The following is a 26,309-nucleotide window of genomic DNA, read 5'->3' on the forward strand; positions in this document are numbered from 1 at the left end:
AACTCGTCAGGTTATTTAAATATCTATACACATTTTAGTCTGTCAACTAACTTCCAAAACTTTAAGCGCTGCCTTGGCTGTCTGTTACTACAAAAATAACAAATAAAGTGAGATATATCCATACCCCCACTAGTTTTCACTAGTGTTCACTATATGGTAATATCACTATATGGTAATATGGTACTTGTTGAACATGCAAGACTAGATGGGCTTTCATATTGACATGTGTTGGGTGTTTGGGAGCACACCATCAGGAAGTGAGTATGCATACTAAAAAGATCACAAAGAAACACAAGATAAAAGAAACTGAAAGAGTAAACATTTGTTTTTCTGAGAGTAAATATCCCAAATAAAACCAAAGGTGCACAACCTCAGCACATTCCTGTAAAGTTTCAAGAATAATTTTGAGATATGCGTGACAAATGTTTATATGCCTTTTGTGCATATTTTTGACAAAACAATGTTAAGGGCCATAACTCTGGTCTGGTAAAGTGAAATATCAAACAAAACTCCATATGCTATATAATAACTCTATGTCATTGACAAACTAATTTTAGATCTATATACAATGCAAAACTTTCAGACCCTTTATGCATATTTTGACTCAGTCAATTGTGATTGGTAAAATGTAGACTAAAAATAATGCCTTGTTAAAAGTATTCCAAACAGCACACTTGATAAAGTGAAACATGTCATGAACACAGCAGCTCGCGTTATCACTAGGACGCCCCGTCGCAATAATATAACACCGGTACTGAAGGAGCTCCTTTGTTTACCAGTGAAATACATGGTACAGAACAAGGTTCTGTCACACAACGTTAAGGCTCTACACGATCAGCCTCTTATACAATACAATACAATATACTTTATTAGCATTAAACATCATATACAATGTTTACAGCTTTTATATACATTTACATTTACTCACGTTTTGCCATTAACTCCTAACATAATATCCATGTGATATGTTTCTAGGAGCAAAACTTGACCAACTGTATCTGGTGTGTCAATGGCTAATACTATTTAGTATCAATATTCTTGTACAGGAAATGCAACTAATTTCATTAACATTCAAACAATTAATTATCAATATCTCTTAAAATATAGTTTCAATTCTGATTCTCTATACTTGTTTGATCGCAAAAAACGTTGAAAATTTGGTCAGATTTTGGTTGAAAAGTGGTTAGATTTAGTTTGGAAAATGGTCGGATTGCGACGTCTAGCCAACGTCGGGATTGCGACGTCTAAACGGTTTGCAAATCCAACCAAAATCCAATGTTAATGTGACCTCGGGGTCCGACGTCAATACGACGTCTAACCGACGTCAAATGTTTACTGGGACAGGCCCAGGCAGTTATTGCTGCGCTCAGTGCTTACAGGAATTGTATTCTTTTATAATATACATGAATATTTTATAAAAATCCTTAAAAATAGCTAGTAACTTTATTGTTGTTGGCTCTGTTCGAATCAGCTGATATATTTTATTATATAGTTACTCTGCTAACCTCTTTCACATGCAGAGAGGTAACATATTGCCTTTCTCATCAAAGAACTTGGTGCTTTATCACTCACTAACCAAACTACCTTTCAAATTACAAGAAACCTGTTTTCGCGTATCCAAAGCAACATAAAAACACAAGCAAGAAGTTACAATATTTTCGTGGAAAAGTTTGTGTTCAACCATCTACATATATAACTTATATATAACATATACATATTATTCATCCATCTGTTAGATATACACTTGCTGCTTCAAGTCTTTTATCGTTTGCTCTTTAAATAATCGTCCAAACAATTATAAAGTTCTTGGACAAGTGCCAAATATCGTGGATGGTCACCTTGTGCATAGACTGTTATGAAGTTAGTAAGAAATGCTATACCAAGACCATTGTCTACATCCGCCAGTGCAATCTGACCGCCGTGACCCGGATGTCCAAACACTGGCTGTCCCTGAAGAGAACATATGTAAAGAGGCATACGTAAAAATAATAGATAGAATTGACGATGCAGCTAAAATTCCTTATATTTCTATATAGAATTTCTACCATGTTACCAACGCTTCAGAATAATTTTCTACATATTTAAAGGCAACACGTTTGTTAAAAATAACAAAAAAAATGGCATGATTGATTCCCATTTTTTACATTTACAAGTACTTATTGGAGCACTATATTTCATTTAAGAAAAATGAAATGCGTATTAGTTCGCATGAACGGGTTTACACTAGGATATAAAGTTTGGTAACAGTAAACAAGACTCATTTTGAATGAATGCGATTATAACGACGTACTTCGTGCCTTACCTTTGGATTCTCCATTATTTGCATCCCTGTGCTACAAGAACCATTTAGTCCGGTAACTGAATCCACACCAGACACAATAGGCGTTCCTAGTTTATTAATAGTGTTTTGTGAAAGCAGGCCCGTCCCTCCATTAGTTAAAATCCCGTATAGTTTAGCATAAGCACGTGCAGTGCCGGAAGTGAAGACAGAAGAAACTGGCACCTCGCGTAGATCTGGGTCATTGTGAGTAGAGACAGACTGAAAAAAACAACAAATATAATACTGTATACAAATCACCAATGCACATTTCAGTTGTTAAAACCGCTCTAACGGCTCCCTGGGTCGCATATAACAAGTTAAATAATTTTCTGAACCCTGTCCTGAGCTCTGATGGCATCATATGGACTTGTAAGTAGCTTAAATGTAAAGCCAAGTCATCGACGAACATATTCATATATATATAGTATAGGTAAGTACCTGGGGTGTAGAGACTCGAACAAGGGTCAAAGTCTAACAAAGTGTCATTATCAACTGAAATTCATAAATCACAATAATAAAAATTTAAAAAATAGGACAGGTACTAGTATCAGAAAATGATCGAACTTGTTATATGCGATAGGTGCTGGCCAAGACTTAGCTGACCCGACCCGGGGAGCCGTGAGAATTGCTTTAATGGTGTCATTGGACTCAGTGAAGGTAGTGCTTGGGTTATCAGGACCGTCTTGACTGCTCTGACAAGTTCATATTTTGAGAATATTACCGGAATTTGACCTACGACCTTGACCCCTAGCCGACCGGGTTTGAACCTGACGTGGCCTCTTTTTCTAGGTACTGACTTTTCCTTTGCAACAAGATATCATTTATTAAAATCGGACATCAGGTTATGAAGATATGGCTTCTCAGACAAGGACCACCCCTCTATTTAATATATGTACATAGTATGCATATTTTCATGAAAACTGATACATTTTGAGACGGTCCTCCGACGAAACCATCGGCGGTAAAATTATACAGGTTACATATCCGTTTAGACAATGTTTGAATTTAATAAAATGCGATATGACGCCCGACATCGCGAAGTGACATCGCGATATATCGTGCTTTGAAAAGGCGACATTTCAAAGTGGATATCGCGACATTGTCGTTTGGGATTGTCGCCGTCGTTTGCGATTGTCGGGTGTCACTTCGTAATGTCGCTATATCACTTCGCGTTGTCGTGTGTCGACCCCACAAACGCGACGGCGACATTATAAATGGCCCCAACAGGATTCCGTAGCGGGCAGTTAACCTAACCAGTGTTCCTGGATTCTGTACCAGTACAAACCTGTTCTCCGCAAGTAACTGCCAACTTCCCCACAGGAATCAGAGGTGGAGGGCTATGATTTCAGACACAATGTCGTTTATCAAATAGTCACGGAGAATGCCGAGAAACGTGTAATGTGAATTAGATATAAAACGTGTAATGTGAATTAGGCATTAATGCATCGGACGCAAATCTAGCAATTAATTTATGATATTTAATTGTTCTAAAGTCTTAGATTTTTACTACATGTCAGTTAAAATTAAGGCTAATGTATAAACATTCCATAGCGGGGCCGAAAAAAAATCAAATAACAGTCGTATTATAGTGCGGTTGGCCCGTAACGCTACGTCAAAATTCCATTTTTAGTATCTACTTTGACAAGCATGTCATAAACAAACAACGGGTACATAGTCGGTTTTGTTTTCACCCATACAGGTCTATGTTTATCGTTGATGGAGCCTTTATAAACTACACGAAAGCTGCAGGTTAGTACTGCCGCATGCATACAACTACGGTTTGATTGAAAGGCTATGGTGTCTCTTTGGCGACTTTGCGTACAATTAAAAATTATCTTGGACAAAATTTTTGGTTGGGACTTAAATTCGTGGTTGAGCTAAACCACGAAATCCACGACAATTAATCCCCCGCGAATAATAATGATTTCACAGTATAATAATAGAATGTTTTCAATAATGAGATCACGTTAGTCAAAATGCATGTAAGTCATTAAGGCGTAAACTGTACTTACTTGTACCTTTTCCGTCACCAATTGTGGAGAGAAAGATACATTTTATAGAAAAAAAGAATGGGGATAGCTTACCTTTGAAAATTCCGCCACTGCTCTTGTAGATCTGGCAAACAAAGATCCCGGAAACAAGATGAAGTTGGTAAAAAGTTTAGCATATTTAGGAACCGTTAAGGCCTTCAGCAAAACCTTCCATTGAGGGTCTTGGTAAATTCGTGCCGCACGATAAAACTGATGCTTCGGCGTGTTCATGAACATGTCAAGATCTGAAATGAAAAAAGTAAAGGTACGCCTCGAACATTGTACAACATTTATAATTCTGTTCATTCGAGTCCTGTATGGACAATGAATGTGGTTGTTGCCTAGATTGTATATATGGCTGAGATTCTAGTTGTTGAGTAAGCATATTTTCACCATTATTGTTGACATGTATATTGCTCATATCATACATATTGCTCCCGTCGTACAAATGTCCTGGTTAGTTGTTTATTTGATTATTTGAAACAGAACTATATTGATGGTATGTCATGTTTTGCATGATTGTGTTTGGTTGAAATGTGGATGGGGTATTATATAACACCTGTTGAGCCTGTTGAAGTTGTTGCACTGCCGAAGAATGCTCAGTTTTATATTTCTTAAGCTAAGGGCGGTTGAATTATGGGCCTCTACATTATTATCCATTATGGACCATTAACGATTGGCAGTCAGATTATTAGCAATTATAATATAGGCCATTAAAATTAATGAACTTACCATAGACATCGGCAATATCATCTTTGAATATTTGAACTATGTCCCGACCTTTAGGGTCCGCCTTTTTCACTAATGTGTCTACATATGGACCAAATGATAACGAATGGTAACCGAAATTGGTACCTGAAGAAAGAAAAATTAAAAGACCTTATCATTGTAGATCTGTATTAAGAACTGTACTTTTTCACTTATCTAAACCAGATGTATACTATAATAAACAATTCTTTCTGACTCTTCAAAAGCGATACTTTCTTTTCAAACACAAAATTAGAAATACATAATAAGTTATAGCTTAAGAAACAAATATATTAATGTACGTATATGGCGTACCGATACATAATGCGCATCTAACCTGCTGGCCAAGATGTTTTCTGTCGTGCCAATATTCTATCCACCTTCTCTGGATTGTCTTTGATATCTCGTACATGTACTGGTTCATCAAGTGTCACTAGACCTGCCTGAAATATTTCTAAAATATTTTCGTATAAGTACAGATAGACTGAACATATTACGTACTCAACGCCCTATGTCAGTTAAAAGAACATTTTCGTTTTAAGAATTGAGTAAAAGCTTGTGTTTTCTCGAATTTTATTGAAACAAACTAAAAAATGAATAACTGATCGTTAATAAACACGTATAGAGTCCCTGTCTGTGCAATCACTTAAACATGACTGTCACTGGAACAAACATATACAATTTCCATTGCAAGATGCGTTGAATACTTAAACATGTAACAAATATTTTCATTTTAAACACATTATTAAATTTAGTTCGCATTATACATAGTATCATTTCCATGGTATGTGGTTCCATTATAATGGATAATGGATAAAAGAATATGTTTAGTTCCAGGCCAAAAGGAAAAGTTTCTCAACCGAATTAGTGACAAGCATTAAGAATGATGTTAATTGTGATTATTCTTTCTTTATATCCGAATATAATGCAAATGTATGAATGGCGAGTTTATCAGTATATAAACAAGGCACCATCCACTGGTATTTATGATTGTTTTGCTGTAGGTTTTTTATTTCTTTTCCGAACGGATGTGGGGCGTGTCGGAGGGCGGATATTGTGTAAGTGGTGGACTTTACAAACTTGTATCATGGGATAATTATTTAATAGTCGTAAATTTTGACTGTAGCAGTAACACTATAACTAAAACCTTCAATTCTCTATTGCAAAATTTTAATAATGTAGAGTGGTATTCTTTCTGTTGAAGACAAGAGAAGCTAAATTATTTGAGAAACCTCATAACAATTCATTCTTTGAATAAATTATATCCATCGCTCTGATCAACAGGTCGTATTTCAAATTTTGGCAAAGCAGTAAATGCTTACAGGAATGAAATATTTGTCGATGAGCACAGTTTTTTGGGATTAATACGTAAAACGTTTTCTGATAGCAAATTTTCTTGTTCAAAGACAGTCCTTTACGTAAAAACGCATGTTCCTACCTGATGACTAAGCAACATCTCAACCGTGATATTTCCTTTTTCCTGTTGTGCAAATTCTGGCCAATATGTGGCAACTGGACGGGCATAATCTAGATGACCTCTAAAATGAAATGAAAAAAAAAACTTTTTAAGGTAGTTGACCCGTTCTTTCATGCGACAATTTCTTAGTAATTAAATTTTCGTCATCCTGTTGTCTTAAGAGAAAATAATTTTGTCACAACAAAGTAGAATGATAAAATTACATAGAGAAGAGGTAATCGACTGGAAACTGCCGACTGTCATCATAACGAATACACTTACCCCTTTGGTTGAAGTTTAATGCCTTTTTACGACTGCATTTAAGTAATGTTTGTCAAACATTATGATAAATATCACATACGAAGTGGCATGCTTATGGAAATGATTAAAGAACAATCTCGAAAAAAAAGCGATTTCTTTGTAGAAATGAGTACCTTTGTAAATGTTTAAATATTCTATTGTTTCCCAAGGGAATAATATCATTTCAATTTACAGCTACAAGAAAAATATAATTTATAAGCATAACCTACCAGATGGTCCTTTTTAATGTGACTATTAGCATCTGTACTTACTTTTCAACCATTTTGGCTACAACAATGGCTGCTACACCTTTAGATACCGAATACGCAAGCGCTATTGTGTCACGGCTCCAAGGTCTCTGAGCCTCAACGTCGGCATAACCACCCCACATATCAATTAATAATTCACCCCGGTGGTAAACTGCAAATGCTATGCCAGGATTTCTGTCGAGTTCAACATTTTCCCTGAAAAAAATATGCCCTTTTGCAGAATAAAAAATGGAATGAAATTCACGCCGACATAGTGCTTGCCTTAGTGTAAGACAGACTTTGAAGAGTCATTTGGGATGAATCATTATTAAAAAGGATGTTCTTAGATGTTTTAGTAGTTAAAAAGTAGAAATATTTAGCAAATCCTTTTAAAGAACAATAGATGACACCAGATGTTTGAATAGCCGCACAAACTAAGTAAAATCTGTGTAGTTTTTAACAAATATACTACGGCTTTACTATAAATATTGATAGGTAATCTTAAAGGTGGCAGGTGTGCCGTTTCGAATTTTGTCCCATTCGATATTTTTTACATATTCACTGAAGCCTTTTTGAAAGTTAATTCTTAAGGCCATCAATCTATATGTGCAAGTAGCTATACAGAAAGAAGCGAGGTTTGGTTGCACATGGATTCATAAACTTGAATCATTGTGCGTGGAAGCCGACTCGAACGCAGCTGTGCTTTCTGCATCAAAACGACAGTAAGACTGGTGTGATTGAACTGCATTTCATCCTAAATTAACCTTCATGGATCGCAAACATATTTGCATGGGGTATGATTGATATAAAAACGTGCTCAGATTACATTATAATACAAAAACAAGTGTATGATATCAGCTGGGTGTACTGAAAGATGTTGAAATTTCCGTGTTATGAAAAGGAGGCTGAGGTAAAAATGAAATGCCCATTTATTCTAGCGGTGACCACAAAGGTCTGAATATATAGGGTCATTTTGAAGCACATATTCTGCCATGTATAACAGAATAAAGCTCAAGTGCTTCTTTTAAAATGGAAATATTTGAGTATCCGGGACGTTCTTACACGTAATTTCCCCTGCGACCTGAGAATATTGTAAAATGTATTAAGTATCATTTAAAGGAAAACCGTATTTAACTCACTTTGTATACATAGCTGTAACTGTTAAAGTAAACTGGAGGCATACTGCTTTAAATCTTACCTAAACACTTCCGCAACTCGTTTAAATGCCGGGTGAACATATCCATCCACATTCACTGGTAGTTTTGGCTCCAGCAACGTCGAGATGTAGGTATACAAAATTATCAAGATACAAAATATAATACTCTGTTTAACAAATCCCATTTTTGTGTTTAAAATGTACATGTATATGTAATATGTCCCATATTTTGTGAAACGATATACTTGAGTAATCATGTACATCTGCGATATGTATACAAGTCTTAAAGATATGAGCCGCTTTTTAAGATATATTTGTTTTACTGTGTCATAGATTATGTATGTAACAATTAAATGACGAAAGTAGCGTAATTAGGTGGAAATTAGCTTAGAACTTTTAATACCATGCATATTATATATCTTCAGATATTATACTGACTATATTAATTTATGATTTTTGATATTTGATTTGGTTCTTAGTGTATTTAAAGCAATGACTTGAAAATTGAAAAACATCTCAATTAAATAAGTCAAAGCCTTCGCATACACGTTGAACAAGAAAAGCGTCCGAACCGAACCCGTTTTTGTCGCCGTCGTCGAATGAAATGGATTCGTTCGATTTATAAACAGAGCGACAAATGTGAAAATATCTTAAAGTTCTTATAAAACTGCATGTAGATCCTTGATGACATTTTACCAGTTTTGTATTATCAAGACAAAAAGTCAAATCTGTTGGAACATTGTGTTCTTTTTCACATTTTCAGACCGAGTGCGGCAAGAAGATTCTTTGCACGCAAATAATGCAACCAAGCAAAATAATTGTAGATTCTGTTTGAATGAATATGTTTATGGTAGACATGCGCTGAACAAAACACAATTAGAAAACTCGAGATGACAGAATTCTTTGAAAGTTATTTGGACTGCAATACACTATAATCCAGTAAAACATGGCAGTCACCTGGAAAAATGTTTCTCTGTCTGTTTGTTTTTTGTTGTTTTTGTTCTGTGGAGCGTATCCCATTTCTTTGCTGAATTTACACCATACATCTAAGGTTAACATCTTGATAACATTGACATGTAAATTATAATTTCACTGATTGCTCAGATTTTCTTAACATTTGTTTTTCTTTTGAATTTGATTTAACATATTAAATTTAAGGTAATACCTTTGGCTATAAATAAATATATGAAAACACTATATGTCAGGCACTGCTCTTGATTTTTCTATAGGTTTCCATTATAAGAAATGACTCTGTCACATACCCCAATATTGAGAGATGAATGATAAAATGTGGTTACATGTATTTCAATAAGATAACATGTCTGACACCAGTGAATTATATAGGCTTAACCAATCAAACACTCATATCCCCACATAATGGTTGATTGCCATATAGAGGTCAAATGCCAGCTGACACCTTTTATTGTTAAGTTACAATTAAAAGTCATGAATTCAGCCAGACACATGTAAAATATTCCAAATTTCACAGAAAGCATCGTATTACCTGATGACACACACTTTGTTTTTTATCCAGTCAGCTTATGTCTCATTGACTTACAGGTTTCCCTACACTTGTTTCAACCTATTCGAAGCCACGTTTCTATAACAATATCTGACCTATATGTCTATACTGTTCGAAAGATCAAAGGTGTTTGACTGTATATTTACACAACACAGTGATGGATTTCACCAATCATCCTGGTTACCAGTAAATGGTGTATTTTATTTTCGACGCATTATCAATTGTAGAAATTTATAGTGTCTGAATTTATAAGTTTTATTTTATTTTGTTGGGTTTAACGTCGCACCGACACAATTATAGGTCATATGGCGACTCTTGAATTTATAAGGGCTTCATAGACAAACGTTAGAGATCACAGTAGGTGGGACGTTTAGAGAAAGGCCAAATGCAGTTCTGGTTCTAACTAGTATTTCACCTTTCAAAGAACCTCCAATAATTTAAGACTATGTCAAAGGAGCAAATAATACACGAAATTTTAAAAAATATACAAGTGCACACTGGTCTGACCGTACAAAACAAAGTAAAAATATTCAAGAAGGTAAGTCTAACATTTACATGATTTACTGAACGTACAAAACAAAGTAAAATGTTTCAGAAAAAAAGGTAAGTCCGCCATTAATTGCTGACAATTATTCTGTACTTATGTGAATACATTTTTGTAATATATGTATACTTACAACTTGGTTTAAAACACTCATAGTATAAATGTGATAATTTGTTGTAATGTACACTGAGTCTCAGTTCTCCATTTCGTAGCATCGGAGAGAGGGAGGGAAACAGAAAACCGACTTAACATCAAGTGTCATTTTCCAACCGGTATTTACCTTTCAACAAACCCATGTGAAAGGTTCCCCAAATTTGTTGGCACACAAATATCCTAGCAAACGTGCCAAAAGTTTTGGCTATTACACCTCGTCAAAATCAAGAGACCGCTTTCAGTAGGTTCATTTTAGGTATTCCTTTGTTCGCATTCATAGTCAAACTATATATAGTTATGTGGTACTGTGTTCATATTCCTCAATTTAAGTTTGACTGAAATCTAGACTTAATCTATGAAATGCTACAATTCCTCTCTGTCTTATATATTTGTCAACCTTAATACAATCTGTAATAAATATAGCTTATACGACAACAAAGAAATATACAAAGATTCAACAGTTTATATGCGTTATAAAGGAAATAAAATTTACAGCAAAGAAAATAAATTGTAGACTCGGTTTGATCGCGTCTGTTAATGGTACCTTGATTTTTTAGATATTTGAATAACAAATAAGAATGATGTTAGATATGGGCCCAGGTAGTGCTTGTTGTTCTTAATGTTTCCAGTCATTCTGATTTTGCCTTTTTAGTTTAGATCTTCGCTGACTTCAGATAAAATTTAAATCTTGGACATCTTTTAGAAACATTTTGTAAAGAGCATATTAAGTAATACAAAATTTTAAAACAGAATAGCATTCAAACGATTGTACCCTTGTGGGTGCTGTTCAAATTAGTAACCTATAGTGCATTTCCTTTCTTGTCCATTTTGTTCCCATGCAATCAAGACGAGGAAAAGGGTATATATATATCGCAATGCTCGCGTTGCTCACTCAGCAAAATATTTGGTGTTTTGTCCTGCCAATAACTTACCAAATTAATTAAAACGATTGTGCCCTACCCCCATATTTTTATTTATTTTTCTTTTCTGAGTGGGTGGGGGTCACTTTGAGTTGCACTTGTACGTTCGATTTTGTGTCATGCAAAACTTAAAAAATATTATTTGACGCAAAGTCATCAAACCGCAAGGACTGACATTCAGCAGGTGTTTTACTTGATTGGGATTTCACACAGTCAGACCAGAGTTTAGTTTTAGCCCTTGACTCTGTCAAAAAGATGCATAAAAAGTGCCTAAAAGTTTGTTGAGCATACAACTCAAAAAGAATTTGACCGAGGATTATGTTCGTGGAGAAGTCGATGGTTAAACATCTAAATAGTTAACAGATGCCTAATAAGATATACACACGCTGTTTCAAATCAAGTTACATTGACTTTTATTATTTGCTCTTTAAATAATCGTCCAAACAATTATAAAGTTCTTGGACAAGTGCCAAATATCGTGGATGGTCACCTTGTGCATAGATTGTTATGTAGTTAGTGAGAAATGCTATACCAAGACCATTGTTCAAGTCTGCCAGTGCAATCTGACCTCCGTGACCCGGATGTCCAAACACTCGTTGTCCCTGAAGAGAAATAATGTCTTACAAGTTTAAATGGCATCAAACATTTTCTGTATTTTATAAAACAGTCATAAATATGATTTATGATTAGACAGAGTTTAGAGTTTATTCATTCATGCATTGAACCATAGGTCCCTGAGCATACATGCAAACATAAATATATATTTACAAATAGTTACATTGTCAAGTATCAGTTAATTGAATATGATGTAAATATCAGTAGCACATCAATATTAGGAACTGCAATATTATATCATATACATATTAATTCATATATTATGTATCATGTATACAGCGTGAGGAAAGAGAGGTTTTCTATCAATTAAAATAATAACAATACTGATTTCTAATGTCAAAGATATAGTGTACAGCTAAAATTTCTTCTATTTATGTTGCATTTCTATCATGAGACTAAAGCTTCTACATATTTTACAGGCTACATGATTACATACTTTCTCAAAAACAAAACCTTCTGTAGATATATTTTACAGGCTACATGAGTATGTACTTTCAAAAACAAAACTTTCTGTAGACATATTTTACAGGCTACATGATTATGTACTTTCAAAAACAAAACCCTCTACATATTTTACAGGCTAGATAATTACATACTTTCTAAATCAGAACCTTCTACATATTTACAGGCTACATAATTATGTAATTTCAAAAACAATTGTTATCACTGAATTACTTATTTTTACTTAAATTTACTAATTACTTAAAGCATTTTTTATTTTATTTTTTTTAAAATGACATAATTCTGTCTGTATTTTAAGCAGTATTACAGCATTTCGTATTACCAAGATTTTGTTCATTGCGAGTGCGGTTCTGGGCAGCAATAACTTTGAAACAGACCAAATTGTAATTCATTTAATAGGTCTAAGAGTGGAGCCTATACAATTTAGGTTATGCTGCACCTTTTCCAGCTTTTGATGACGGGGAAAGACCACCGAAAGATCTTAATGGGAAATGGTTCCGGTATGAACAGTCATCTGGGTAGAACCAACGACCTTCTTTAAAATGTTATTGCTATTACAAAGTTTCAGGAATTGGTTGGTATCTAGGTAGAACTATCAGCCTACCGCATGCATGCTGGGTGGTTTCCTCTCATGAACAGGGAGGGGGAAGAGATAATATAATTCATACTCCTATGAACTATAAAATCATATTTCACTAGTCTGTATGATAATATTAAAGTGCTATATTTCAACTGAAAAAAATAGCCACACGTATTAGCTCTAACATTCAGAAACGCATTTGTAAAACGTTTGCAGTTTGGTATAAATTGAGTAGAATAAAATTAAGAAAAATGTTTTAAATGACTGAGATTAAAACAAAGCAAAAGGTCAAACAGCTGGTAAATTTCAAGCCTTACCTTTGGATTCTCCATTATATGCATCCCTGTGCTATAGGACTCATATAATCCAGAAACTGCGTCCACACCAGACACTACAGACGTCCCTAGTTTATAAATAGCATTTTCTGACAACAAGCGATACTTCCCATCCGACCCTCCGTTAGCAAGAATACCGTACAATTTAGCATACCCACGTGCGGTACCGGAAGTGAAAGCTGAAGACAATGGCACCTCGCGTACATCTGGGTTATTGTGAGTAAAGACCGACTGAAGTAGAAAATTTGTATACAAATCAAAACATCTTTACATATTTTAGTCAATACAAGTCTAAGTTACTTCAACACAATGACTGGAATACCTTTTACCATAACATAGAAGTGTTTGGCAATTTCTTCCTATCTGTACCCACAATAAATAGTTATTTCATTAATTATTTGTCGTGATTAAAATGTTTAATTATGTGTTCATCTTCGTCAAAATGCATGTATGACCTATTGTACTATTTTCTTCAAAAATAGCGGGGAAATGACTAAGGGTGTTTTTTTTTATTTCAAAGAAAGAATTGTGAGTTGCTTACTTGTGGCACTTCCGCTACAGCCTTCGTAGATCTGGCAATTAGAGAACCCGGAAACAAGATGAAGTTGGTAAAAATCTTAGCGTATTTAGGAACCGTGTAGGCTTTCAATAAAAACTTCCATTGAGGGTCTTGGTGAATTCGTGCCGCACGATAAAACTGATCTTTGGGCGTATTCATGAACATGTCAAGATCTGAATTTAAAAAAGGTATAGATCTATGTTTGCTTTGAACGTTGCACATCACTTTAATGTGTATAAACGCTGTCACTGTCTCTTTTCAAATTTATTTTACTTTACAAGTTCAGTCTATCCGGACATAAATATGATGGTCAAACAGCTAAACGGGTACAAATACACAAATATGTTGTAATTGCGATAACTTGGATAATATTTGAATTACACGACTGAAATTTTCTCGATCACCTTTATTTCCATATGCTATTTGTTTTATTTTCAGCGTAGTCTAAACGAAATATACGAATATCATAGGTGACCGATTATAAATGTCTATGAGTGTATATTAGGCAAAGGTTACAAGGTTTTCGATACATTTGCCTATTTCATTTACGTAACTAGTATAATGGGCTATTAAATCATGAGCCATTGATTATTATACATTATTTAAAGACCATTAAAATACGGACATTGAAATTAATGGCAATAATATTGTCATAAAATAAAAGATCGTACCGTGGACATCGGCAATATCTTCTCTGAATACTTGAACTATGTCTCGCCCTTTTGGGTCAGCCTTCTTGACCAATGTGTCTTACATATGGACCGAATGATACCGAATGATAACCGAAATTGGTCCCTGAAAAACGAAAACAACACTGAGATGAATCTGGGCGACTTTTTACGGCCGCCACACAGCACTTAACACCCGCTGTTGTGAAGTACATAAAATCTGGAAAGCAGAGATATAGAGGATATTGCATGTGTGTCTTTTCATACTGAATTTATTATACGAGTTGAATAAAATGAAAAATATACGAGGCTCGGCCGAGCATTTTATCAATTTTATTCAACGAATTTAATAAATTAAGTATGGAAAGTCACAAATGTAATATTCTTTTATCACATGTAAGTCTTTCCTGTCGAAACATCAAAAATTCTACTTTCTTTTACTATATAAATAAGTCAGCTCGACCAACGTTTTCAATTACTATAAACGACGTCAACGTCAAAACTTTATTACACTGGTGTATGGAAGATTATTTATGCAAAAATTCTATTATTGTATTTGATCAAACGCTTTATGATTAATGACAACTATTATTGCATTTGGTAAAGTGCTTTATTGTTGATGACAAACATTATTGCATTTGGTAAAATGCTTTATTGTTCATGACAAACATTCAATTGCATTTTGTCAAATGCTTTATGATTGTAGACAAATGTATGTTATGTAACGCAATTTTGATGAATATGAACACTATATGCTTGGTGTTTGATAACATACTTCCTGCATAGCTCTATATCAAATGTTCGCATGCATATACTTCTATTAGTCTGATGCACAGAATAAATCAACTGTTTTGCATGTATGACCATACTTTGATTTTGTAAAGTAGCTCTTCCATAATGCGTTTGCATTAATTACAGTTTAATAGGAAAAAAAGAAATTTCGACACTTGGCACAGCGACAATGCACTATCCACCATACACTAAGTTCCTTGACTTCAACGAAGCCGGGAACCGGCAAATTTTGATAAATTTTAACGCTAGGGGCCGCCACATGTCCTAAAATTATAAGGACTGATCCCCAGGCTTGTTCAATTGCTATAAAGGAACAACAACGAACAAGTTCTTTTAAATTGCCAGTATGTTTTAAAAATAAAAATTGTTTCTTCACTAACTTGCTACAATCTATCCAAACAACATATAGAGTACCTTCCATGTGAAAAAAAAACTTACAGAAAATGTCATAATCGTAAAGGAAAAAAATGTGAAAATGAAAGTAAGATAGATCTCCGGTTCTAAATTTAGCGCGTTCAAACGTGGTTATTAATAAAACCCGGCCCGGCCCAAACCACGGAAATAGCCGATTCTGATGTACGGAAACCACCGGAAACTTACGGACGGAAGGCTAATATAATTACGAATGATATCGTGTCGATATCAACTTACATATTTAGAATTTAGTAAAAAAAAAAAAAACACTGAACTTTATGATGCCCGAGAGGAACTTCTTTGATGAATGGGTTAAAACTGCGTGTTCTTTTCTGTTGCAAAAACGTCTTAATATAATTTGTAAACTTGTACACAGGAAATCGTTTATACATAGCGTTGTTTTGACGAGCCTTCTAATTAGTTCCCGATAGTTTGTATCGTTATCATTATATACTATCTTATAATCACGTTTTGTCCAAAAAGTTGTTATATTTCGAAGAAAGGAATTCCTCTCGGGCCTCAAAGAGTTTTTGTTTCACCTGTGCATTCCCAAAGCCTAAATAATTCTTTGTGTCCGGTAACATGCCTAAAAAAATAGGTAGTAAAAAGGCAGGATTTTTTATACTTTTTTGTTCAATGAGACTTTACGGAAATTATTTTTATGTCAAAAAAAATGAATACGAATAATTTCTAATATCACTGACAATTTTTAGAGAATAGAATGAGCAGTTTTTTAAAACTTTTTATTAAAAAGTTTTTAAAAAATCTCAAAGACCATAAAACAAATATATAGAAACAAATAGTGAGATAGGCTTTACTATGGTTACGTGACCACGCCGGAAGTGAACTGTACTTGGATCTATATTGAGCAGCTTTAATGCTGTCGCATTCTGAGACCTTACGTTTTGTGAGTTTTTTCATTGGTAGAACCAAACCTATTGTAATTTTGCAAATAAACTGTTGCTCTTCTTTTGTATATACCGAGTAATTGTACGATAGTTTGCAGTTTTTTACGAAAGATCTGGTGTAATTTTTCAGCTATAATTGGTTGTTAAACTGCCCATGTGTGGTCAAATCCATAAAGCATCTCAGAAAAGTTTTAACCTTACAATTTTTTTTTCAACTTTACGGTAAAGAAAGTGTAATGAGCGGGATTTTCCAGAAACAAGTTGCATCCTTCATAACTTGTTTAAATAATAGTAAAAGTTGATCTTCACCCGATATTGCATTGTATTGAAACTCCTTACGCAAATCGCGTCGAGAAATCACATTTTAGCTCAACCCTAAATATATATAGTTGTGACGTTTCTGTTTTACGGAGATTAATTTATTTTTGGGTTTCCATTATATCCAAAAAGTAATTATGTTTCATTTGGTATAGCAGGCCCATTATTAAAACCTATATGTTTTCAAATGGAATGACTAAGTAGTGTGTTCTTTTTCACAAAAAATAGGCCGGGTTCACACATGTATGAACACAAGATAAAGTAATTTAATCCTATGTATAAATAAGCGCATCGTCTTTTAATCAGTACGAAAGTATCGATCTCTCATAGGGAGACACGAAAATGTAATATCACCATGCGCAGAAAAACAAAATAGCGTTGTTGCGCTATGTGATATGAAATTATTGTTTTATCATTAAATCTATATTTATAGTCCTTTCCATTGTTCTAGATGTAGTCACATGTTCAACGATAAAAAATCGTATTTTCTCGAAGGCGGAGCCAAACACACATATTGACCTCCAGCTGTGACGTCCACACGTTATTACGTTAAAACAATGCGACGTCGTATACAATTAACCACGAAAGATGACTTAAGGCTGCAGACATTTGTATCTAATGTTTATACTTATGAGTAGGCTGGATTTGATAATAAAACAATTGTCGTTTTTATGTGTGGTCGATATGTGGATTTATCGACCTGTTAAAGCGATATCAAGTCGATAAATTCGCTCGAGTTGATATTGCTTTTATCAGGCCGATAAATCCACATATGAGCCAAACCATGAGAAAACCAACATTGTCTATTGCGATAGTTTTTAGTTTATACAAATTTGTTTTAGCTCGATTGTGATGAAAGCTTCAAGCTTATTGTAACCACTCTCGAGTCCGCTTCCTGGAAAAACCAGTACTGGTGGTCATATGAGAAGTCATGGTCGTGACCCCAGTGGGGCTCGAACCCACGACCTCTGGATTGAGCGGCCAACACCTTATCCACTAGACCACCGCTCCCTACTGCGATTAGAGAAACCGTTAGCAAACAGCATGGATCCTGACCAGACTGGGCGGATGTTGGTTTTTCTCATGGCGCGGCTCATATCGACCTCACCAAAAGGCAATTATTGTATAATATCACATGCGCAGAAATTGAAAATAACGATTTTGCGCACGAGATATAAAACGCTTATGATATATTATTCAAGTTAAACTAATGGAAAAGTGCATTGGACATTGTGTGGGTATAATAATTTAACATCTGAATTGCACACATTTGTAACCCATGCTTTAAAATGTTCATTTTAAAAACAAAAAAGTTAACATTGTGTGAATAGTTGTATAAGCATATAGCAAAAGCATAGTTCGTAGTCCGACCGGACCGGTTTCTTTTTAATTCTGTGTTAAAAGATATGCTAGTATTATTTCAAATATAAAAGAAAGAGAAATCAAAAATTAAATAATCTAAAAACAAAAATAACGTTAGCAGTAAATTGTTAAAACATGAAAGTTCATTGCTATCACTACCCTCCCATTTATCCGTATTAGATATTTACCGTTTTTTATTGTTTTGTTTTAAACAGACTGAGCGGACATGTTTCGGGTGTGTGTGTGTGTTGGGGGGGGGGGGGGGGGTCCGGGTTCGAAACTTTGCGACCGATCTTTCATATTTTATACTCCAGTTCATTCATTTCTACAACTTACTGTAACTCCGGGTATCATCTCCATACAAAATCACCCGGTTTTGTTTAAAGCTAAATCACATGATTATCATTTGAGCAACCTTTTGTGATATTTTGTTTTCAGTTTTCTTGTATTTTAGGAACAAAGACCTATTACATAGAGTTATACCTCTTCTGGAAATGTTTACTTTGATATTTTTTATGAAATTTTGTAATTGCCTCCCTTTAATATGAAAAAAAATGTAAAAAGTGGACTATGTTTTTAGATTTTGATATAATTTATTAGTTTATTTAGTTTTATATTCAAATTTGAATACTTCAACAACCTGAAACAAATGGCAAGTATGAAAACAGCGCATAGCTTCGTAGTTCATCTATTTTCGATCTATCTTGGTTGCGCAACCGAGATAGGCAAAAGGAGTATAATAATAATTTCATAAACTTACATTTCTAGTTAATTTTCGCAAAAGGTGTACTTACCAATGCAAATATTTGACAACCTTAATATAAGAGTGTTTATATTCATATGTTCCCTAAGACAAGATATTTTCATTAAATTAAAACTTAATATGCTAAAACGCTATCTTGGTCGGGCAACCAAATTTTATAAATACTTCCAGTGCACGGTATGGACCCCTTCGCCTTATATCACATCGTTAGGTGTGAAATAACGACGTACATTTAACTAGCCTGTCCAGTTCTGTTGAAAGTATCCTGCAAACTGCTATCTCGTGTCTGTCCGTACACAAAATGACACATCGACTGCCGAACGTATTACTTCTTTGTTTGGGAGTGTGATTCAAATATCTTGTTATTTTAGGTCTTCGCTTATGTGAATTGGGCAATACTTCATCAAACATACGTATCATCAATATCAAATACTTTGCTTCTACTTTTGTAATAATGAATAAAATACACATAATGGCCTTGATAAAGATGACGGTATCACCATTCGTTAATTATATTAGCCTTCCGTCCGTAAGTTTCCGGTGGTTTCCGAACAATCGGAATCGGCTATTTCCGTGGTTTGGGCGGGCCGGGTTTTATTAATAACCCCGGCTACCCTTTCTACGAGAGTTTCTTGAAGGGATCAGCTATTAACTGTATTCTCAAATAAGTAAGCTGGAGTTATCGTTCTTCATTTAAACGAAAATGGACCCAGCTAACAAAATATGAAGACATGAAATTTACGTATATGAATAAGCATAAAGCGCAATACAGAAATCGTTGCTCTCTTGACATTACACAGTACTTAATGACTTACAGTGTATGCATGTAATAACTGTAATAAAAAACAGTTTGATTAACAATGAGAGAACGTATTTGCTAACATTTAACTAGTCTCCAATAGCCCAAATCAAGTAAATGACTACCAGTTTCTCTTTTGGCACTTGGCGTTAGAAAAAATACTTTGAAAAATTATCATGAAGCTATACATAAGATACCAAGGATTTTGGCATTTAAAGCATTAATTGGTTTACTTATATCCATATATAAGTGATCTAAATTGCAACATGTAGCATGCGTTTGTCATCAACAATAAAGCACTTTACCAAATGCAATAATAGTTGTCATTAATCATAAAGCGTTTGATCAAATACAATAATAGAATTTTTGCATAAATAATCTTCCATACTGGTGTATTATCGTTTTTATTTAATGGCTTTATTACCCTGCCGCGACGTCAAACGTGTGATAGTAAGAGGTTAATATAGGACTGGGTTGTGCCTTCTTGCCATAATGGCGCACCTAGCGTTATAATTGCCCGAGGGCCATTATGAAAGTAGGTGTGCCATTATGGCTAGAAGGCACAACCAGTCGTTTATTGACCTTTTTATTATATACGTTCGCTTCATATTTATCTTGGTATTTTCATTTCACATATTTTCAAAAACTTAAAATCATTATTTGTATTGCTTTTTATCAACAATGCTATTAATATTTGACAATCGATCTGAAAATGATTCAGCGCCCTTTCAGCCGCCATAATAACGTTGCTACATGACGTCAACAGCAGAACGCGCTGACGTTCCGGTTACCGGGGGCCGTTATGATTATGGCGCGTGAGGCGCACTGCGCCATTATGGATTTGTCAACAGAGGCCGTAATGACCGTTTTAAAGGCTTTTTTAGTTACTATTTATGGTAACGTATATAATAAATGGAAATATAAATCAAGCTGAACAAGTTATACCGTATTAATGTCAATATAGAGCGTCCCGACTAATAATAAGGATCTTACCTGCTGGCCAAGATGTTTTCTGTCTTGCCAATATTCTCTCCACCTTCTCTGGGTTGTTTTTGATATCTCGAATATGTATTGACTCATCAAGTGTCACTAATCCTGCCTGAATTAGATCCATGATACTGTATGTTTGATATAGATTATTATACATATTAAGTACTCTACAAAAATGGTGATATTGTTTGTGTGAATGGAGATAGCTTATCATGCTTATTGCGTACTCAAAACAAATAATCATGATATTTTCTCTGTGAATGGAGATACATTTGTAGCTTATTGTGCATATTGCGTACCCTAAAATATAAATCATGATATTGTTTGTGTGGATGGAGAAAGCTTATTATGCATATTGCGTACCCTAAAATATCAATCATGATATTGTTTGTGTGGATGGAGAAAGCTTATTATGCATATTGCGTACCCTAAAATATCAATCATGATATTGTTTGTGTGGATGGAGAAAGCTTATTATGCATATTGAGTACTCTAAAACATATGATATTGTTTATGTGAATGGTGTTAGCTGATTATGCATATTGCGTACTCTAATCTAGGAAAATGTTAAGTAACGCGATGCAGCTATACAGACTGAAAAGCCAAACCCACAGGGTGTTGATTTAAACTGAGTTGTAATAATGAATCATTAAGATTTTACAATGATATTTTGTTGACGTTATTGTACTTGTTCCTTCTCTATGCTGTCCAGTTCCGTGAAATATAGGAAATGTGCGTAACGTATACAACAATTAACTGTGCGAATAAGTTATATTTATCACTCCAATCAACTGTTGAACAATTCGTACTCCTAAATTTGTCATTGACTACAAAAATGAGAAAACCATAGATGAGCACGTTGTCACGTGTCGCGGTTTTCATAACTTCGGATTTTGCAAATTCGTACAGATAGACACTTTGTTCAAATATAGTTTATACGTGTTGATTTTATCTTAAGATAGATTCTATGTAGTAATAATTCATATTTCCACATGCTCGTCTGGGTTTAACATATCTTTAACAAAATATGCAAAATTCTGTTTTTGCATTTAGAGGCCCTTATTTTTATTATGAAATAAGTACTGTATTATAATTGTACACTTTTTTTGGGCAAAATACGAAGAACATTTTTAATAGCAAATTTCTTTGTTCAAAGACAGTCCTGTTAGTAATACGCATGTTCCTACCTGATGACTAAGCAACATCTCAACCGTAATATTTCCCTTTTCCTGTTGTGCAAATTCTGGCCAATATTTGGCAACTGGACGGGTGTAATCTAGGTGACCTCTAAAAGGAAAAAAGAGCGTTTTAAGGTAGCAGACCCGTGGTGATATTCAGTAGTTTCTGTGTCGTTACGTACAGGAAGTAAAATGTTTTTTTTTTGTTTTTTTTCATAATTACCACATAATGCTGAAATCAATTTTTGAGAGTACGGCAAAAGAACGGATTTTATCGAATTATCATTATGGGTCCACTACCTTAAAGTATGAAAAATACCTATTTGGCTAACGTAGATATTACGATAAGTATTTCACATAAGTTGCCTTATTGTGGAAATTATTTAATTATGTCTCTATTCGTTAACAAGAACCATCTCTGAAGAATACGAAAGACCCATGGTGACATTTCAACTTCATTATTTCACGATTTCTGCTTCCTGATTTCACGATTTCCACTTCATGAATTCACGAATTCACGATTTCTGCTTCCTGATTTCACGATTTCCACTTCATGAATTCACGAATTCACGATTTCACGAAAAAACTTCACGATTTCTTGAGTTCACGATTTCTTGATTTCACGATTTCTTGATTTCACGATTTCCACTTCATGAATTCACGATTTCACGATTTCTGCTTCCTGAATTCACGATTTCCACTTCATGAATTCACGATTTCACAATTTCCACTTCATGAATTCACGATTTCCACTTCACGAATTCACGATTTCACAATGATGAAATCGTGAATTCATGAAGTTGAAATTGTGAAATCGTGAAGTGGAAATCGTGAATTCGTGAAGTGGAAATCGTGAAATCGTGAATTCATGAAGTGAAAATTGTGAAATCGTGAATTCGTGAAGTGGAAATCGTGAATTCGTGAAGTAGAAATCGTGAAATCGTGAATTCATGAAGTGGAAATTGTGAAATCGAGAATTCGTGAAGTGGAAATCGTGAATTAATGAAGTGGAAATCGTGAAATTGTGAATTCGTGAAGTGGAAATCGTGAATTCAGGAAGCAGAAATCGTGAAATCGTGAATTCATGAAGTGGAAATTGTGAAATCGAGAATTCGTGAAGTGGAAATCGTGAATTAATGAAGTGGAAACCGTGAAATTGTGAATTCGTGAAGTGGAAATCGTGAATTCAGGAAGCAGAAATCGTGAAATCGTGAATTCATAAAGTGGAAATTGTGAAATCGAGAATTCGTGAAGTGGAAATCGTGAATTAATGAAGTGGAAACCGTGAAATTGTGAATTCGTGAAGTGGAAATCGTGAATTCAGGAAGCAGAAATCGTGAATTCATGAAGTGGAAATCGTGAAATCAAGAAATCGTGAAGTGGAAATCGTGAAATCGTGAATTCGTGAAATCGTGATTTCATGAAGTGGAAATCGTGAAATCGTGAATTCAAGAAGTGGAAATCGTGAATTCAGGAAGCAGAAATCGTGAAATCGTGAATTCATGAATTCATGAAGTGGAAATCGTGAAATCAAGAAATCGTGAAGTGGAAATCGTGAAATCGTGAATTCGTGATTTCATGAAGTGGAAATCGTGAAATCGTGAATTCAAGAGGTGGAAATCGTGAATTCAGGAAGGTGAAATCGTGAATTCATGAAGTGGAAATCGTGAAATCAAGAAATCGTGAAATCATGAAATCGTGAAATCAAGAAATCGTGAAGTTTTTTCGTGAAATCGTGAATTCGTGAAATCGTGAATTCATGAAGTGGAAATCGTGAAATCGTGAATTCATGAAGTGAAAATCGTGAAATCAGGAAGAAGAAATCGTGAATTCATGAAGTGGAAATCGTGAAATCATGAAGCAGAAATCGTGAAATAATGAAGTTGAAATGTCACCACGGGTCTTTCGTAGAAGAAAGTCCTTTATGCACTACGAGTAAATTTGCAAAGGTTTATTTTTTGTCGATATCATTTAGGAATAAATCTCATTGTCTATTCTTCATAAAAATGAATTATTTCATTTCATTCTACGACACTAAAAGAATTAAGATGCATAACTTATCCAGATGGTCCTTTTTAACTTGACTACTAGTATTCACATTTGTACTTACTTTTCAACCATTTTAGCTACAACAATGGCTGCTACACCTTTAGACGCCGAGTATGCAAGTGCTATTGTGTCACGGCTCCATGGTCTCTGAGCCTCAACGTCGGCATAACCACCCCACATGTCAATTAATAATTCACCCCGGTAGTAAACTGCAAATGCTACGCCAGGATTTCTGTCGAGTTCAACATTTTCCCTGAAGAAAAAAAGCCCTTTTGTAGAATAAAAAATACGAAATAAAATTTCACACCGACATACTATTCACCTTAAAGTAAGAAAGACATTTAGGTCAGCACGTAATTAATCTTAATTAAGCAAAATATTCTGGGGTTTTGTTTTGTTGTTGTTGTTGTTGTTTTTATATAAGCATAAGCATGTCATTAAAAAGTTGGTTTGATAAAATATACGCTTATAGATATACCTGTATGATATTTATCACTTAACTATATACATACTAAAGATAAAGACAAAATCTAAGTCGTGCTTCATCACTAGCGACCATGACATAAAATAGCAGTATAAGGTAATAATTAATAACAGCAGTTTCTTATTATCATTGTCTTTAGACCTTATTTGTTAGACGAGCGCCTCACAAGCGCCTAGTCAAATTTGACTGGAGACGTGAAAAGTAATATAGAATGAACAGAAAACCAAATCAGTACTTTTGCCGCTGCGCACGAGGTATTAAAGCCCTGCTCCGCGGCTATTCAAATTCTATTCTATAGAATTTTATAGGAAAAATAGACTCTATTTGGACAGGCGTCACTGTTCATAGTCATGATTTTCATGCTTTTTCAGTGACAATTTAAGGTTAAAAGGTAGAACTTGAGCAGGTTATAAATCAATTTCCCTAAACCAAAATAGCTTTTTTGCACGGGATATTAAATTACTGATGAATATCATGCTAATGAAATACATTGGCAATTTGCAGTTTTCACCTGTACTGAGCAACACTTACACTGAAACCTTATTAAATTATAACCTTAATCACTTTGTAAACGTAGCTGTATCTTTTTATCATGATAAAGATTTACTCAATACTTCTTGAAGTAAACTGCGGGCATACTGCTTTAAATCTTACCTGAACACTTCTGCAACTCGTTTAAATGCCGGATGAACATATCCGTCCACATTCACTGGTAGTTTTGGCTCCAACAACGCCGAGATGTAGGTATACAGAATTATCAACACACAAAATATTACACTCTGTTTAACAAATCCCATCGTGTATGTTTATAATTATATACATAAATATAAAATATGTCCTATATTTTGTGCACCTTAACGCGACGGATACTGTATACATGACACGATCGATATAAAAACCGTTACAGAAATTTGATCAGGGGTTCGCGCGGACTAATTGATTTGGCGAATGCCGTACGAAGAACGAATTCGTGACCTGGACCGACCCATGCCACGTGACTTAAGTTTGCAAATCAGACCACTTGATAACGCATTATAGTTTATTAATCAAAAAGAAAGATGCCTGTTTGGAAGAGTGTCTATTTTTTCACCCTGCTGATTGTGCAACGCTGAGTGAAATGTCAGACAAAGTGTTTACCCTTAATGACGCTGTTTACAGTTTTAAAATATATTTAGCAAGAATATTGATATATCTATGGTAGCATATTTCTGCCAACCACATATCCACTTATTTATATCGAAAGTATTTGTAAAAATGTCACTTATTCAGTTTGATATTATCTGGCAAATGACAAAACTACTTGTTATCCACCTAAGTATGTTAATAGGACAAAACTGCCTGTTAGTGCCTACTACTGCCATCCACATATTCACTTAGTAATACGTTAACTAGGTATCTCGATTTTTGTCAGTTAGTCAGTTATGATTGGCAATATCCCGTAAGCGTCCCCTATCATTACGGAATAAATGAAAATATATTAAGGTGCATACCAATTATGCAAATTTATAATTCCAAATCCTATCTATAGGCACAAACCGTTAGGGGTGGTGGTAGGAGATAAGGTGGATATACACTCATTCATCCTGTCACCGGGTGAGAAAAATGTAAAGCCAGACCGAGACTCAAACCCGGGGCCT

General features: G+C 34.6%; 1 protein-coding gene and 1 pseudogene across 1 annotated transcript; both read right to left on the reverse strand.

Annotated features, from left to right (window-relative positions):
• Window positions 1–654: 654 nt before the first annotated feature.
• LOC123557684 (beta-lactamase domain-containing protein 2-like) lies at window positions 655–14,115 on the reverse strand. The gene is made up of 10 exons (XM_045349309.2): window positions 13,930–14,115; window positions 13,371–13,619; window positions 8,300–11,998; window positions 7,126–7,317; window positions 6,536–6,635; window positions 5,435–5,540; window positions 5,083–5,205; window positions 4,405–4,595; window positions 2,303–2,539; window positions 655–1,950 (listed from the first exon to the last, which is right to left on the reverse strand). Exons 3-10 carry the CDS (start codon window positions 8,518–8,520, stop codon window positions 1,762–1,764), a joined length of 1,359 nt encoding a protein of 452 aa, XP_045205244.1. The 5' UTR covers window positions 8,521–11,998; window positions 13,371–13,619; window positions 13,930–14,115; the 3' UTR covers window positions 655–1,761.
• On the reverse strand, window positions 11,813–25,651 carry LOC123557690 (beta-lactamase domain-containing protein 2-like; annotated as a pseudogene).
• Window positions 25,652–26,309: the final 658 nt, after the last annotated feature.

Source organism: Mercenaria mercenaria, chromosome 15, assembly GCF_021730395.1.
Source record: "Mercenaria mercenaria strain notata chromosome 15, MADL_Memer_1, whole genome shotgun sequence".
In the NCBI taxonomy this organism is placed as follows: Eukaryota; Metazoa; Mollusca; class Bivalvia; order Venerida; family Veneridae; genus Mercenaria; species Mercenaria mercenaria.